At 41.0% G+C, this 16267-nt stretch overlaps 1 protein-coding gene across 2 annotated transcripts in view; it reads right to left on the bottom strand.

Moving 5' to 3' along the window:
• Window positions 1-16267, bottom strand: part of kcnn3 (potassium intermediate/small conductance calcium-activated channel, subfamily N, member 3) — a 98914-nt gene that overhangs the window by 33629 nt on the left and 49018 nt on the right. For both annotated transcript variants that reach the window (XM_033981754.2, XM_055228051.1), the window contains exons 4-6: window positions 10479-10775; window positions 7362-7483; window positions 3403-3544 (exon numbers count right to left, since the gene is read on the bottom strand). In XM_033981754.2, coding sequence (XP_033837645.1) covers window positions 3403-3544; window positions 7362-7483; window positions 10479-10775 — 561 coding nt within the window. The remainder of the gene's footprint in view (window positions 1-3402; window positions 3545-7361; window positions 7484-10478; window positions 10776-16267) is intronic.

Genomic DNA, 16267 nt, shown 5'->3' with positions numbered 1-16267 from the left:
AGTCTATTTGGGGTAAAATGTTACACAGGAGGGCTTTAAAGTAATTAAATGTATGTGATTAATAATTTAGACACAGGAGGAGGCAAGAAGGTTTGACTCCCAGATCGCCAGGGCTATTCCTCGTTGAATTTTGCATTTGTATGTTTCCTTCGTCACTCCAGTTACTCCAACAAATCAAAACATGCACATTAGGTAAAATCCTCAGGCCCAGTAGATCTGAAGAGGTCAAAGGTCTTAAACTAAAAACTACTTTTAAAAACACTTTGTTGCAATTTACAGATGCATAAAAACATCTCATTTAACCAAGGAAATTAGCATTACCTGCATACACACCACATCATAAATGGGATTAAACTGGGATTGACCCCTGAACAAAGTCTGGACTAGACCAGAATTAAACCAGGACTAGACCCAGACTAAACTAAGACTAGACCAGGACTAGACCAGGAATAAACTGGCATCAAACCAGGACAAGTGTGAGGATGTTTTCTGATGTAATGCAGAAAGGGCGTGCCCAACCTGAATTACATGAATTGCACTGTACCTACCAAGTCCAGACATTAAACATTCACTACTTCATAACAAATATCTGCTACTACACCCTGTGCTTTTTGACCTAAATATAATAACAGTTATGTCATGATTACAGTACATGTGCAGAGTGTATGGACAGACTAAATCTTTAGCTGTTTTTATTGTCAGTCACTGTGATTGGCTGCAATGGGAGGATGATGAAACTTGGGGTCTGGCCTTCCACAGAACAGAGACGGTAACGAGACGTGACAGGATGAAACGCGCCGAGAACAGAACAAAGTCATGTGAGTATCTGTGGGAGAGTTTGTGGACAGCCAGATACCTGTGAAGTCAAGCAAATGGAGGAGCCGTCAATCGCTCTCCCGGTGGTACTAACACACGGACTTAGAAGTAAACACAAAGCTGGAGGGAGGAGAAGATGGTTGAACAAACAGAGGAGGAGAGAAGGAGGGGGAGGGGTAGAGGGAGTATATGAGAGAGATGAACAGCAGACTGGGGTCCGGAGGAGCTCTCACGACGAAGAAGAGGTTTAGACGAGCAGAAAAACGTCTTCACTCCTACAACTTTTTGTCGAGTTTAAAGATTTTACTTTTGGCTTTTACATTGTGAGAGAAGGTGAGAAGAAGAGTGAGAGAAGTGAAGGATAGAGAGAGAGAGGTGAAGAGAGTGGGGGAGAAGGGGGAGAGAAAGAAGAAGAAAGAGAGAGAAGGTTTAGGAAGTACAGGGGAGAGAGGGGGAATGAGCAGGGGGAAGAGTGAAGGAGAGAGGGGGTGAAGTGGAGAAAGAGAGGGAGATAAAAAGAGGGAGAGAGAGAGAGAGTGAAGGGGAGAGGGGGTGAAATGGAGAAAGAGAGGGAGATAAAAAGAGGGAGAGAGGGCGAGTGAAGGAGAGAGGGGGTGAAGTGGAGAAAGAGAGGGAGATAAAAAGAGGGGGAGAGAGTGAAGGAGAGAGGGGGTGAAATGGAGAAAGAGAGGGAGATAAAAAGAGGGAGAGAGAGCGAGTGAAGGAGAGGGGGGGTGAAGTGGAGAAAGAGAGGGAGATAAAAAGAGGGAGAGCGAGTGAAGGAGAGAGGGGGTGAAGTGGGGAGAAAGAGAGATAAAAAAGACAGAAAGAGACAGACTGAAGGGGTGAGGGGGGTGAAGTGGGAAGAGAGACGGGGATTTGAAGGTGAGAGAGGTGAATGAGAGAGAAACATAAAGAGAGTGAGGGAGGGAGAGATGTGAAGGATAGAGAGAGAGGTGAAGAGAGAGGGAGAGAAGGGGGAGAGAAAGGAGAAGAAAGAGAGAGAGGGTTTACGAAGTACATGAGAGAGAGGGGGAATGAGTAGGAGGAAGAGTGAAGGAGAGAGGAGGTGAAGTGAGGAGAGAGACGGGGATTTGGAGAGGTGAAAGAGAGAGAAACACAAAGAAAGAGAGGGAGTGAGAGAAGTGAAGGATAGAGAGAGGTGAAGAGAGAAGGATAATGGGAGGTGAAGTAGAGAGAGAGAGACAGAGAGAGAGAGAAAATGAAGGAGAAAAGGGGAGTTGGAAGGAAGAGAAAGAAAGAGTGAAACTATGACAGAGGGAGGTAGAAATAAATGAAAAGGGGAGAATTGGAAGGAAGAGAAGAAGAGGAGAGAGAGGAGTGCAGAAATGAGATGTGTTAGAGATACAAAGAGAAGTGAAGGACAGAGAAAAGAGAGGAAAGATGAGTGGAGGGAGGTAGAAAGAGCGCAGACGAGAGAGAGATGTGAACGAGAAAGAGAGAGCTATGAAGAGAGAGGAGCAGAGAGTGGGAGGACATGGCACAGGGGAAAGTGGGACCTTCATTATGCAATCAGAACAGACAAGGGAATAACACACGGCTCCTGTTAGCTCCTGTTAGCTTGTGTTAGCTCCTGTTAGCTCGCCTACACGTCCAAAACACACACAGCACAGATGCAGGCTAATTCAGGGAGAGTTGCCCAAATTACCCAAATGCCACCGTTTCTCTGGCCGAGTTACAGAACGCTCTAATCTGTCGACCTTTGAATGAGGTGAGGGCAAATACCAACGGTCCCAGAAGGTTTTTTTTCTGCTGATACCAATATGTTTCTTGCTGTTGCTGCCGATAAACAAGATTATGTGATTCCAAATGAGGTTTACACTTTAACTTTTCTAGAGGGGTGTTTGCAACCTGTTTTCTGCCATGAAGATGTTATCACTTTCCTGGAATATTCCACACAATGGTCTTAAACGTCCTCAATTCTAGGTATTTTTATTGCTCAAAAATACCCTGAAAAACATATATTCTTGCGGAGAGTGGGCTCGCCTCTACGGATTTCATCTGTAACTTGGCCTGGAGGCATCACCTGCTTGTCTCCGTGGAGATCGATAAGTTTTAATGCCAAACTGGAACATTTCAGGCAAAGCAAGAACATGTCCATGGAAAGAAGCAGATGACTCTCCATCAGAAAAGTCACCTACTGCACCTTTAACTTTTGGTTTTTGTAAAAGTATTGTACTATCTGCTTGGGATATACCATATTTTTTGAAGTATAAGTCGTACCAGCCAAAAAACGCATAATAATGAAGAAAAAAACTAATATTTCACATAAAAATCGCATCTGAATATAAGTCGCATCCCCAGCCAAACTATGAGAAAAAGTGCAATTTATAGTCTGGGATTTGAGTGGGTAGATTAAACACAATTAACAATATAACCCTTCCTGTGTAATTTATTTTAATATAAGACCACAAAAGGTACTATTATTTTGTCTTAAAATGGTACTCAGTTGTGTATAAAAGCTTTAAAAATACCACTATGGACCTAATGATAGCATAAATTAGCACAGTATCACAGTTACTAGAGCACAGAGGGGTTGTCAAACAGAGAGAGACTTGTACTGACCATGATCCCAGTGAGCAGACACACTCCTTTGCCGCAGTAGGTGTGAGGCACCATGTCGCCGTAGCCAATGGACAAGAAGGTGATAGAGATAAGCCACATGGCCCCCAGGAAATTACTGGTCACATCCTGGGCATCGTGGTACCTGAAAAACACAGCATTCACCCAGAGCGTCATCAAAGAATATCACCACCACCGTGTCACACAAAACATTTAACTGCTCCAATGTCTCTCTCTGCCTCCTGCACAATAGAATTACCATAGCAACTAATCAGATGAGGGTCTGGAAAGAAGTTTTTTGTGAACAGAGAAAATCATCATGTACACATTTCTCTTTTTATTCTGAAATGCAAAATATATCTGTTTACAGGAGACACAAGTTTATATTTTGTGCAACTTCAATGCATAATGACATGTCTGAATTATACATTTGCAGTATAGTAATTTGAGTGGCCTACAATAACAATAGAGATTTGTACGGGATTGTTACGTCATAGTTAGTTAGCTTAATGTTAAACCTATAAAGATTTTAGGAAGCAAAAACAGTGAAATCAAAAGTGTTCTCCTCATACAGTGTGATAAATGTATTTACCAGTAATGACCCCGCAGCTTATCTAGTTGTTTTTGCTAATGCAAAGTTTTTTTTGATGTAAGAGTTCAAGTTCTTTGGAGTTACCAAAGTAATGAGCTTCTAAAAAAAATCTAACTAAAGCCTTCATCTTTTTATTTGAATGTATCACATGTCTACGATTTGTGCAGACAGGGCTGTGCGTATTATAAAATGACAAGCTTTGAGTCATTTTGCTATTTAATGAAAGGATTATACATTTTCCGAAGCCGTCTATAAAAGAAATGCCAATGGCGCCTGGATGCAGATCAGACAATGGATTAACAGCAGCTGGCCAGTGAGACTTTTAAACAAGATTATTAAAGAGCTGACATTTTTTCTCGAGGTTCTTTTTGTCTCTAGCATCATATGATAAAATCGTACCAAGATGTATTTTTATACTGAGTTATTGGTTGATAAATTAGAAGTGCTACGTCTAATGGGGAAGTTTGTATTACGATGCTCTGGGGTTTTTGCGTCACCGTGTCTCCATGAAGATGCAATTACTTAGCCTGGAATGTTCCGCAGCATGGCATTCTATCTCCATGGAGACAAGAGCGTGATCCCACCAGTTGAACTTGAAGGTTAAGTCTGTATACTGCACAGGGAACCCCGCTCACACTCACAGTAAGAACGCATGTATTTAAAGACATGTTTGTGCAATTCCAAGATGGACACCTCCATGGAGACGATATTTTCTGTGCCATGATATCGTGACTTACATGTGCGGATGACATTCTGTTGACCCGATCTAATTTAACATTCATATCCTGTATATATAAACAATTAATGAGGGTTCAGTCCTGCACAGTGTGTAAAGGCACCCACTTCTCCTCAGGTTAAAGTCCCTAGAGTGAACTAATATGTTTGCATTGAGTTTCCTGTATGTAAAAGGGTCCAAGCTTCACCGCACTGAACACAATACAGTGTACCTTTCCCCATAAACGTTCAGTGTATATATAGGCTTGTCACAATTAACACTTCATAGACTTCTTGTTCAGTAAATGAGAAATTAACGATATTTTCAGGCTGTTTTTGCACATTTTCTTGTATAAAGTTAAAATTCGAGCACTAAATGGTCAGATTACGATAGATACTTACCACCTACTTAAGTGTTTTATTGTGCTATTTATTTTATGCATCTCATATTTTATTTATGACTTGGTTCATTGGGAAAAAGCATCACTGGCGAGATGCTGTTTTAGGGTAATCGTTTTAGGTACATAAAGCAATTCAAGGGTCGTTATTGCGGCACAACTATGGAGCTCACCAGTCACTTCAAATCCCGCCGAGGTTACGGGAAGTAAATGTCCAATTCATTTTTGCCTTAGACTGTACATAGAATTGAAATCTTAAAAGTTTAAAGTCACAACAGAGGCCAACTACTGCCCATGATGCGATTATTTGATTCACAAAAATATATTAAAAACCTAAAATGTGTCCTTTTAATTTTGCATTTTATAACGTTTCAGAAATAGATTATAAAGTCCATCCATCAATCAATTTTCTTCTAAGCAGGGATCCCCAGACCTCCGTCACCCCAAACACTTCGTCTAGCTCCTCCAATGGGACCCCAAGGCGTTCCCAGGCCAGCTGAGAGACATACTCCCTCTAGCGCAGGGGTGTCAAAACTATGGCTCCGGGGCCAAATGCAGCCCTCAGACCAGTTTTTAATGGCCCTCAGACCTCCCGCTGAACTGGCCCAATTGATCATAAGCAGTACTTTTAACAGCAAATTAAACTATTTCTACCACTATAACCTCAAACATCACATTGCAGTGTGATACAACCTTATTAATATACAGCAGCTCTGTCAAAGCCGTGTATAAAGCACCGCACTGCATTGATCATCGGTCTGTGGCCCTCTGCTTCGAACATGTTTTGAGATGTGGCCCACGATCAAAAAATGTTTGGACACCTCTGAGTTACCACGTATGTGATTATCCACTTTTAAGCTTAACTCAGCTGGTCACTGTGCTCCATACGCATAGGCAAATTGCTCCAAAAGTGCCTCCATTTCTCATCGCTATATCATTTAAACTATATGCCTTTATATTATATCGATAACGACAAACAAAATGAAGTAATCAACTCCACTGTCTGAATCAACTTAGTGGTCCAACTGGTGAAAAGCCTCATAAACCAAAGTCTAAACCTCTATTACGTTGCACACATGTCTCAGATTAGATTTCCTGCCAAATCTATTTAATTTCTCTATTGAATTCATTGTCCCATTACAGCCCAGTCTGGTTTATTTGTGGTGTGCAGCACAGACAAACAGAAGCACAAAACCAGGAGCTATACGTTACTGGATAATTCCATGCTATTACTGCAACCTATTCACAGAGTCTATAAATATTTCGCAGATTCAATTAGGGTGGACAAAAAATCGATAGCCAGATACTAATTGATACTAAAACTAATATTGAGGTTAGATACACATTTGAAGTATCCAGGGTATCTATATGAGTATTAGACCACATACAGAAATAAGAACTACTTTTATTTTGTGTTATTAAAAACTACTATTGTCTTTTCATGCGTTTCAGCTTCAAATTTTGATTTTTTTTTTTCCATTTAAATGATATTATATTTTGTTACATTGTTAATTGCTGTGGCTAAGGTCCCAATTGTTCATCATTCTGAAACCCAGTGATAAAAAGTGTGTTTTTTCATGATCATCGCGGTATCGGAATTGTTATCAAGAATCAAGCCTTTTTTTCATCAACTCCAAAGTATTAATACTGCTCAAATGAAAGCTATGATGAGAACAATCCACAGTCAAAACGTGACAACACACACGAACAAAACAAAAAACTGACATTAAACTACCATAATAAACACTTAAATTACCTGAAAAAGTGAAAAAAATGATGCAACTTTCTTTACAGTTACATTCATAATTGTTTCCTTTACATATCATTAATTAATGGGTAAAGAATGTATGTAGAGTGTGTAAAGATGGAACTTTTAGGCTTTTTTCTTCTTTTCTATTGAGTCTGAATTGTTGTTTCATGACACTAGATGACTTATTATACTTTGGGAGGGCAAATGTCCAGGGCAATACTTGGAGGTTAGAGCTTACTAGGGAATGATGGCTATTAATCAATTTTTAATCAAGATCGAGCTTCAATTATCTGTAATCGTCCATCATATGTTTGGGTCAGTTTAAAAGCTCCACAGCCAATTCTCTGTCAGTAAAAGCATGTGGTTTGGAGCAGAATTCAGTGTTTGGAGGAAGAAATGTACCTTTTTGTTGTCGTTTAAATTGTAATTATTAAAAGCCTCTCTTCAAATTAATAGCTAAAGACATTTTTATTTGTTTTTAACCAAATTTAGGGGAATGTTGACCCACCTCTCGCACACTCGCACGGTCCAGGCAGCGATGATCCACAGGGAGATGCTAAAGACCAGCAGCACCGTCCCAGGGCAGATAGTCATGAGCGTTTTCATTACAAACCGCGTGTTAAAATGAACCTGCAACAACAACAATGTGTTAGAATAATGAAGTGACCCGGTAATGATCCGCTTATCTGATCGAATGCTACGGGCCTATTGTGATTTTAATTAATTCTAGTATCTCACAGCATGTATCCCGAGTCCCAAAACATGCATATTCACAAAGAAAAGCGATAAAAAGTGATTACACTGATGTTTTATTGTGCTAACAACACAACATGCATTAAGATTCCATGTCCACAATGCCCTATCTGAACACTATTGATTTATGAACAAAGATTTTGAGCTCAGCAGTTTGACCTTTAAGCCAGTAGTCAGCAGGTATTAAGCGTATAACTTGTTTGTTTCTCATGGGTCACTGAAATAAACAAGCTTAACGTCTGTGTATGGGTTTGGCTTGAGACGCAACGTAGAAGGAGGTGCATAAAATAAAGAGAGAACCAGTCTGGCTAACTCTGCAAAAAACAACTTATCAGCTCTGATTTTTATTTTGAACGCCGAACACAACCATCTTGGATACCGGTGGTTTTCATTTTGAGTACTTTTCACATATCTTAAGCTTCCTAGCATAATTAACAAAAAGATAACTTGGCGGTTTGTGTGTTTATTCGGCAGTACCAATCTTTCTGTCAGGATTTGGTTTTTTTTGTGCATTCTGTGCTGTTTTCCCCTCTCCCTTCTGTGTTTGAGCCTGAAGCTGGGCGGAGACTGTGGTACCGCCTCCGCACACCTGCTTCTCATCAGGTAATCAAGCCTTCACCTGCGAGTATAAAAGGAGCCAACACCCAGGGTCAGATCGTCTTGTCGTCTTCATGTCATGCTCTGGTTTACTTGCTCGTCTATCCACCGTGATTGCGCTCCTTAGAACTATCCTGCATCTCCGTCTCCGACCTAGCTCTCCATGTCCGGTACGAACAGCCCAGCCATTGACCCTGCGACCCACGACCCACTCCCAACTGTCTGTTATGACTACCTTCATTCAATTTCCTATCTCTACAAATAAACTCTGTTCTAACTGTTTGTTTCTGACTGGTTTGAGGACAAAGCCAATGACACCTACAGATGAAGCAGGGTTTGGAGAGTAAAATGAGACAGAAAACTCAATTTGGACAAAAAAAAAATGGCTTAGTTAGTTATACTATGAGACCAGAACTTAAGAAGGAGCTTGGATGAGCAGAGAACGTCTTCACTCTACAACGTTTTGTCCATTTTTGACAGATTTTATTTATCTTTTGCTTTGAGAACAGTGATACGCTAAATACAACAATCCTCTTTTAGTTTGTCATATGCATCTTAAAATGATACAGAAACACGTATTATATAAAATAATGAAAAAAAAAGATTGCATTTCCTATTAGATCCTCATCCTCTCCAGCTTTTGATTGCACTTAGAGAATCTTGACTGTAATGGGAGATGGGGACTCGCCCTTTGACTCCTGCCTCAGCCTTGAAGTAATTGGCCTATTGCAGCGTAGTCGACGATGTTCATTTGTGAATAAGTGGTACTATGTAAACGGTATGGATCTGAGCAGAGGGGCAGGTCCTTGAAGGGTTAAGAGCTGATAAATGAGTTGTCATGTTTCAACTTCAACAATAACAACAGCTCCCCTTGTCACATCTGTCACCTCAGGGCCAGAGTGCCACCTCAGAGCAGATAAACCCACTATTGTCACTTCACTCTGGTGTCAAATCCGTGCTTTCCTTTCTCATTGGCATATTTCAGCTCACATAGGTTGTGTTCACATCCCAGAATTTGATTATATCATAGTTTCAGATGGACGGCAGGGGCTTATATAACTCTATGTATGATGACTGTTGCATTTTTTGGCGATTGGCTCCACAAACCTGTCAAAAATTAATCTTACGCCTTAAAATCCTTTCAAATCAGGTGTTTGGGATTAAACAATGGCACCACCTTCTGAATAGATATTAACCATAAACCAGGACCGTATTTTGACATTTGTTAGCTTGGTTTGTGGTTAATGTCTCTGTAATTACTGGGTCTATCCACATGAAAGAAAAAGTGACACAAAGAGCAACATCAATGCCTTAGCACCATGGCTGTCAATCAACCTGTTGTTATCGCTAGCGGGAGTAACCTTTGGGAAAATAGGCACCGGTTTGGTCTGTTATTAATGTTCATATCTTAATTTAGAGACAACTAAGTAAAAGCAATAATTCAAACATTTTAAGATCAAAATGACGAGTCTCACAGCAGTAGTTACAGGGAGAGAAACAAAGATTTGTCAGTAGAAGTCAACTGCAACAAGTGCTTAAAGGAACCATTTCACGCTCATGCTAACTTCCTATCTGGAACATGGCGGTTAGCACTTATATATACTTTTATATGGTCTATGATTCTACAGCACTGGCAGTGGTTACATGTGCACACAAAATCTGAATAATATCACATTTTTTGAGTGATAAGATGATTTTCAAATGTAAAAAGCCAAAAGCCTCACATCAGATTTTACACTTTACATGTATTTTAAGTAATCGTAAAGGTCCACATGTCAGATTATAATCAGATTTTGTTGTGCATGTGAGCAAGGTCATTGTTTATGGTCTGAACTCATTGTTGTCCAGCTGCAAATTATTTACTGTATGTCATGTTTACATTCCTCAGCACTTGTGTGGAAATCTCATTCTGTTTGGTTCTTTCAAGGCCCATTTGACTCATGCATTATCTTATTTCCATTTCACGCTCCCGTCTCATATTGTGTTATGAGCGCTCTACCATGTCTTACGTCTACGTCTGTGTGCACTGTAATAACACAGGGAAAGAAAGGGTATTTGAAATGCTGATGAAAAGAAACAGGCTACAATGAAAAGGACTGAGATGGAAAAATATAGAAATAAGGCCAAGGATCAAAGGCATAGATTTGATTCTGAAAGTGTCTGACCTCCACATCACTACCAGAGACTGCTCTTTTTGATGAGTGATACACGTAAGTCTGTGAGGAGTGTGCACACAGACCTCTTTCTCTCTGTACTAAAGCTGAGTGTTACAGACCTTGTTTAGGGCCCCTATACTGCGGGACGAGGCGTCAGTGAACAGTTTGCTGTGTAGGAGCATGACTCTGGCGATGAGGTAGAGCCGCAGGAACATGGGCACGCTCAGCACCATGTCCAGGTCCGCCTCGGCCTGGGACGGGGCGTAGGAGAAGGCCAGCCGCGCCCTCCACTGGAACTTAAAGTCCCCGGGCACCGGGTGCACTGCGGACACCAGCAGCTCCAGAGCGATGAGCAGGACCCGCTCCATCGTCATGGCGATGCGCCAGTCGTCCGCCCCGTTGTCGATGACGAACAGCTGCAGAGGCAGAAAAGAGTTTTAATGGAGCTGAAAGTTTCCTGCTCACGCTCCAGTGACACAGTCCACTCATCCTCCAGATGAGTGAGCTGATGGTTAAAAGAATCAGGGCGATCTCAACTTTAGTCTGTTTCATAAAATGTAAAACATCTCCACATAATCAGATACGTATTCAGCCTATTCAGAGAGAGTGGGCTTATTTTCAGAAAACACAACTCTACAGGAAACACAACATCAAGAGTGTTTTTTCTTTAGCAAAATCCACAACTAATTATCACACTGACAATATCATGTAGAAAAGCAGTGCGCTGGGAGCAGGTTTCATGTTTGTGTAACTGCAGCCCCCCTCTTTGCAGCACATGCATGTTCATTACTGTTGTGACTGTTAATCACATTATGAGGCAGTAGTTATAAAGAGGTTAGAGCTGGTTTGATTACAGAAGGCCGTTTAGAGTCTGCGCTGACAGGAACAGGGCTGTGGAGCTGAGCGAGGGGGCGGAGAACCCAGAACACATGAATGAAAAGCAGAGGAAGTGCACAAGTTTAGAAATATCAGGAAGATGAAGCCATTAAGTAATGTAATATTTCCAACTGTGTGTAATCTGTTGGAATGAGGCTGAACTGTAAGTGCACTCCAAAATAATTCATATGCATGCTATGAAACATTTCTTAGAGTGACTAAAGGCAAGAAAGAGAGCAAGAGAGGGAGAGTGTGCAGAAGAAAACACAGAGACTATTCCGTCCTGGTTTTCTGTGGCATGACAGATCTATATAATGACAAACTATATATAACCTTGTAAATTGAAGGCTTTAGGAGTGCTGCTTTTTCACAGTATTAATACATTTTAAAGGGGGGCATATTATATTGTTACATTATATATTATAAAAACAACTTGTATGTGCTGCCTCCTCATTAGCGTACACAAAGCTGTATTTTGATCGATTTGTGTGTTTCTGTACAATCCTATGTTGTTCTATATTTCAGTCTTGAGTGCTCAAATAATTCCTGTTTTCACCTACCCCCTATCTCCATCAATTGTTCTGATTTTTCCCAAAAATTCTGGATCACACCAGGGTGAAGAGGTAGGGTTAAGAAATGTCACATAAAACTTTTTCAACAATAAAACATAAACAACATAAATGAAAATCCACTATGAAGAGGCAGGGACCATTAGTTCTGCAGTTTTGAACAGAAAATTGATGGATCTGTTTCTATTTTTCAACCGCGTAAGATGAGGCCCAACCGATATATTGACTGGTCAACATTTTCAGCCGATATGGACACTTGGAGACATATCGGCTGTCAATATGGGCCGTTAGCCCACGTGAGCATGTTAAACCTCATTATGAAGCCTATATTCTCTATATTACAGCCATTAGATCCAATTTAAAGTCAGATTAATGTCTTAATATGTGGCGCCGCATCAATATTTATCTGCAGAGTAGTTTGTCTGTGCGTCTGTGATGCTGTACTGCACCTGAATGCAGCCCCAGAGTCAGGTTCTGAGACAGCACTAGATTGAAATGCTTTGAACTAAACTTCTGACTCTAGAATAAAAGTTAACTTCAGCGCAAATCAGGCCAGCAACAAAACTACAGCTTGTTTTTTATCAGAATGTGAGTGTGGAGAAGAGAGTGGACTTTCGCTATAAACAGGACACACCGCTGCTGTCAACATGCTGGATTATATTCTTTTTATGGACAACAGTTTTGAGGCAGGATTAGAAGGAATTGTATTTGTGAAGGGTTGGGATCTGAGATGTAGCCTATCTGTGCTGTGAGGATTGAAAATATGTCAGAATAACAGCACATGTAGCCTAAATAAACTCAACTTAAAGTCTAACAGAGCCAAAATTAAGTGTCATCAATGGAAGATTTACCATAGATGATTACAACACCCAAAGCCCCTTATATCGGTATCATATCGCCCCACAAAAATCTATCAATCAGGCCCTGTTAGATTAATATTGCAGTTTATAGTTAACAAATTTAAAATCATTATCTTTGCATTGTTACAGTTATATACTAATTACACACCAAAGTGCATAATTTGTCTTCTTTAAAGGTCCTATATTACGCAAAATTGACTCTGCTGAGCTTTAAATCATGTTATAATACTGTTACCTCATCAAAAACATATCTGGAGTAAGCTACACTGGGGACCAAGTGTTTTGTTTCATCCACACATGAGTAACTCTTTAGTATTAGTCTGTCTATATCCTCACAGCTCAAAATGTTCTGTTCCACCTTGTGATGTCATGAAGTATTTAGTAGAGATGGGCAATTCCAGGGCTGAATTATTCATTATATGATTCTAGTGAAGTGTATGGAGTTTAAAAACACAATGGAGCACTTCCTGTATTACCGTATGACATCACAAGGTGGAAGAGTGTTTTTTTTTTTTCAGTTTGAGAGAAGAACTCATCCTAAATATGCAGGGTTTGTGTGTTAAACATGTGCGAATGAAGCAAAACACAACTCTAGGTCTGTTTGTGATGAGGAAACAACATTATAACATCATACAGCGTAACAACGTAATATGGACCTTTTAATACAGAGATATACCTTAAAGCCTTAATACTGGTTACAGTTTCATCTCTAGAAGTGAGGAACTCCCCACTAAACATCAGCTGCTTTTCCAGAATCCTGCAACTCCGCTCTTTACCCGTGATTCATGTTGAGGACCCATTAACGAATACAAACATTTATTTAGGAAAAAAAACAGGCGTAATGTGGAGTCAAAGACAACAAAGCTGACAGCTGCACTCTTTATCTCCATCTGCCCATCGTCAGGGGTGAGCTATGAACCTTTGATCATCATTTGGGCTTATCTGATACGAGGAGGACATGTGTCTGAGGTCCCTGCATGCACCTGCATGAGGCCCCGTTTGAACCAGGGTCAAACACTTGGCATAGTCTTAATGATGTCAAACAGTGCGATATGTGTTTGTGTAAGGACTGTACCAGCGAGGAAGAGGGAAAGGAGGGAGAGGAGGGCGGGGAGAGGGAGGGAAGTAGGTGAGAGCGAGAAAGTGTGAGATAGAGAAGAGAGGAAGGGAATAGGATGGAGCGAAGGGGGAGAAAGACGAACAGAGAGAGGACAAGAGAAGAATAAAGAGGAAGAGAAAGGTAGGAGATAGAGAGAGGGGAGTCAGAAAAAGAGAGTCAGAGAGGGAGAGAGGAGAGCAGTCCCAGCCTTGTCATGGTGACTGTTGCCAAGGCGACAACATCAAAGAGCAGCCAAGCTTAATTAGGTTCCCCAGTGAGAGAGGGAAGGAGAGAGACTGAGAAAAAGACTTAAGGAGAGGGACTGAGGTGTGCCCACTAATGCATGTACTACAGTCTGATACTGAGGAGTTTAGCCCTTATCTTTAAACCGAAAGACGCACATTTGAACTAAGCACGTAACTGCAAAATACCAGGACACTAAAGACAACACAAGCAACGGTAAATATAACTTCCGAGCTAAGCCATAGAAGTCAAAAGTTGTTTTCTCGCACTATAGTAAAGGGCTTAAAACAGGCTGAATGTCTCTCCTCACTCATCGCCAGCATTTCCAGCTCGTCACTGTGATGTCTAATTAAGCCTATTAGCCAAAATAGAAGAAGTGCGAGCGTGTTTGAGAGCATTTTTTGTGGAAATAAGAAGCCACAGAGTTGTAAAAAGAGGGAGGAGACTGTCTAAAGTTGTTTTCACACTTCACGGAGCAGCCCCAGAGCGCACCAGATTTAGTTCTATTTACTTCTCGGTTGGCTCGATCCTCATCCTCTGATCAAACGCCTCTATACAAGTGGCAGTGTGAAAATGATGTGCAGCTAGAGACGTATATTTGCCATTATCACCAGACCTAGAGACATGCCCGTACTGTACTTTTTGTATTTTGTATTGAAGGCGCTCTGCATAATTTGTTCTGTCTTCAAAACATGAACAGAAGTAGTTCATTTTAAATGGTTGGCAGTGGTCCAAAGTTATTCCTCATTCATGCATTCTGGGCATTCTAATTATTTACCGCAATGAGTTAGTAAGTGCTTTTCACAGCTCTCAGAAACCAGAGTGGAGTTTTGCTGTGACGCTAACAACAAAGTAACACTAGCTCAGTCGTTATAGTGTTTATCCACTCATCCGAGGGTTAGCGGTTTGATACCAGCTCCCACAGTTGAATGCCGTCGTTGTGTCCCTGGGCAAGACGCTGGGTGAGCGGTTCCTTGATGTAAGTGTCTTGAAGGTGGAAACGCGCTATATAAACTTGTAGCATGCAAACATCCTGCTTCTCGGAAAATAAAAAGCTTTATAATTAGATGAAGACAGGAAATCGCTGACTTATTCTGACCTCAATAGCTGCGTATACATATACCTGTACTGGGGCAAGACATTTTGCTCAAATATGTGGAAAAAATGTGAAATTGTTCTAATTCTGACAAACAAAAAGCAGAATGTGGTAGTATTGTCCATTCAAGTCCAGTCATGCTTCCATTAGGTATGAATCATAATGACACCATATTGTGATCAGTGCTACAAGACGATAGCGTTATGAATATGAATGTTTCGGATAACGGCTAATCTCAAAGAAATGTGAGCAAAGATAACAGTTTTCCTGACGTAAGCTAGCTCTGCTCCGTAGCCTGCCTGCTCTTCTTGAGTCTGTGTGAGCGGAGCACGTCTGTCCCTTCTTCTCCCACGGCCTCCTCTCGTGCTGCTGCGGCTGCCGGTCTTTTCCTGGCTAAATCGCCGGAGGAAGGGATAAATAATTAAATTCCATTAGGAAAGTAATCTGTCAATGGGAGTGAGTGAGTGCCACTGCCCAACATGGCTGTGCAAAGAGAGATGGGAAGAGAGAGAGCAACACGGGGGCAGCTATAGAAATAGGGAGGTCAAGGGTCATCAACACTTCTAAATAATGAACTTTTAATAAGCTTGAAAGTGTATTATTGCTTTCAAGACAGCGAAATAATTAATTTGCAAAGACGGGTGTGATATTTAACAAAAGATCCTGTTATTTACTCTTGGCATTCCAGTGTTTTCAACGAATGAAAATATGAAAGATTTTGTGTGTTTTTTTATGAAGCAAAGACATTTAAATCAAATATACCAGCCTGTGAATGTCCGCTCTCGTCTAATCTCGGAAGCTAAACAGGGTTGGGCCTGGTTAGTACTTGGATGGGAGACCGCTGGGAATACCAGATGCCACAGCGGGGCATCAGTTGCTCTAGGACATACTCCTGTTGTCCTCTTAGGCAAGACACTTCACCCACAGTGTCTAGTGTGAATGTGATGTGAGTGTTGGTGGTGAGAGGGGCTGATGGCGCAGACTGGCAGCCATGGTTCCATCTGTAAAGCGCTTTGAGTGTCTTGAAAGCCACTATGTAAATCTAATGGATCATAATAATAGTGATGTTGATTTACATGGGACATAAATGCAGCTTAATCATGTTTCAGTTCCCAAGGGGCTTATCCAATCAGAACGTAGAATGAGCATGATTTGGTTAAACCTG

This window comes from Periophthalmus magnuspinnatus, chromosome 16, assembly GCF_009829125.3.
Source record: "Periophthalmus magnuspinnatus isolate fPerMag1 chromosome 16, fPerMag1.2.pri, whole genome shotgun sequence".
NCBI lineage: Eukaryota > Metazoa > Chordata > Actinopteri > Gobiiformes > Gobiidae > Periophthalmus > Periophthalmus magnuspinnatus.
Note: the sequence above shows the minus strand (reverse complement) of the source record. Positions and strands in the feature narration are given on the sequence as shown.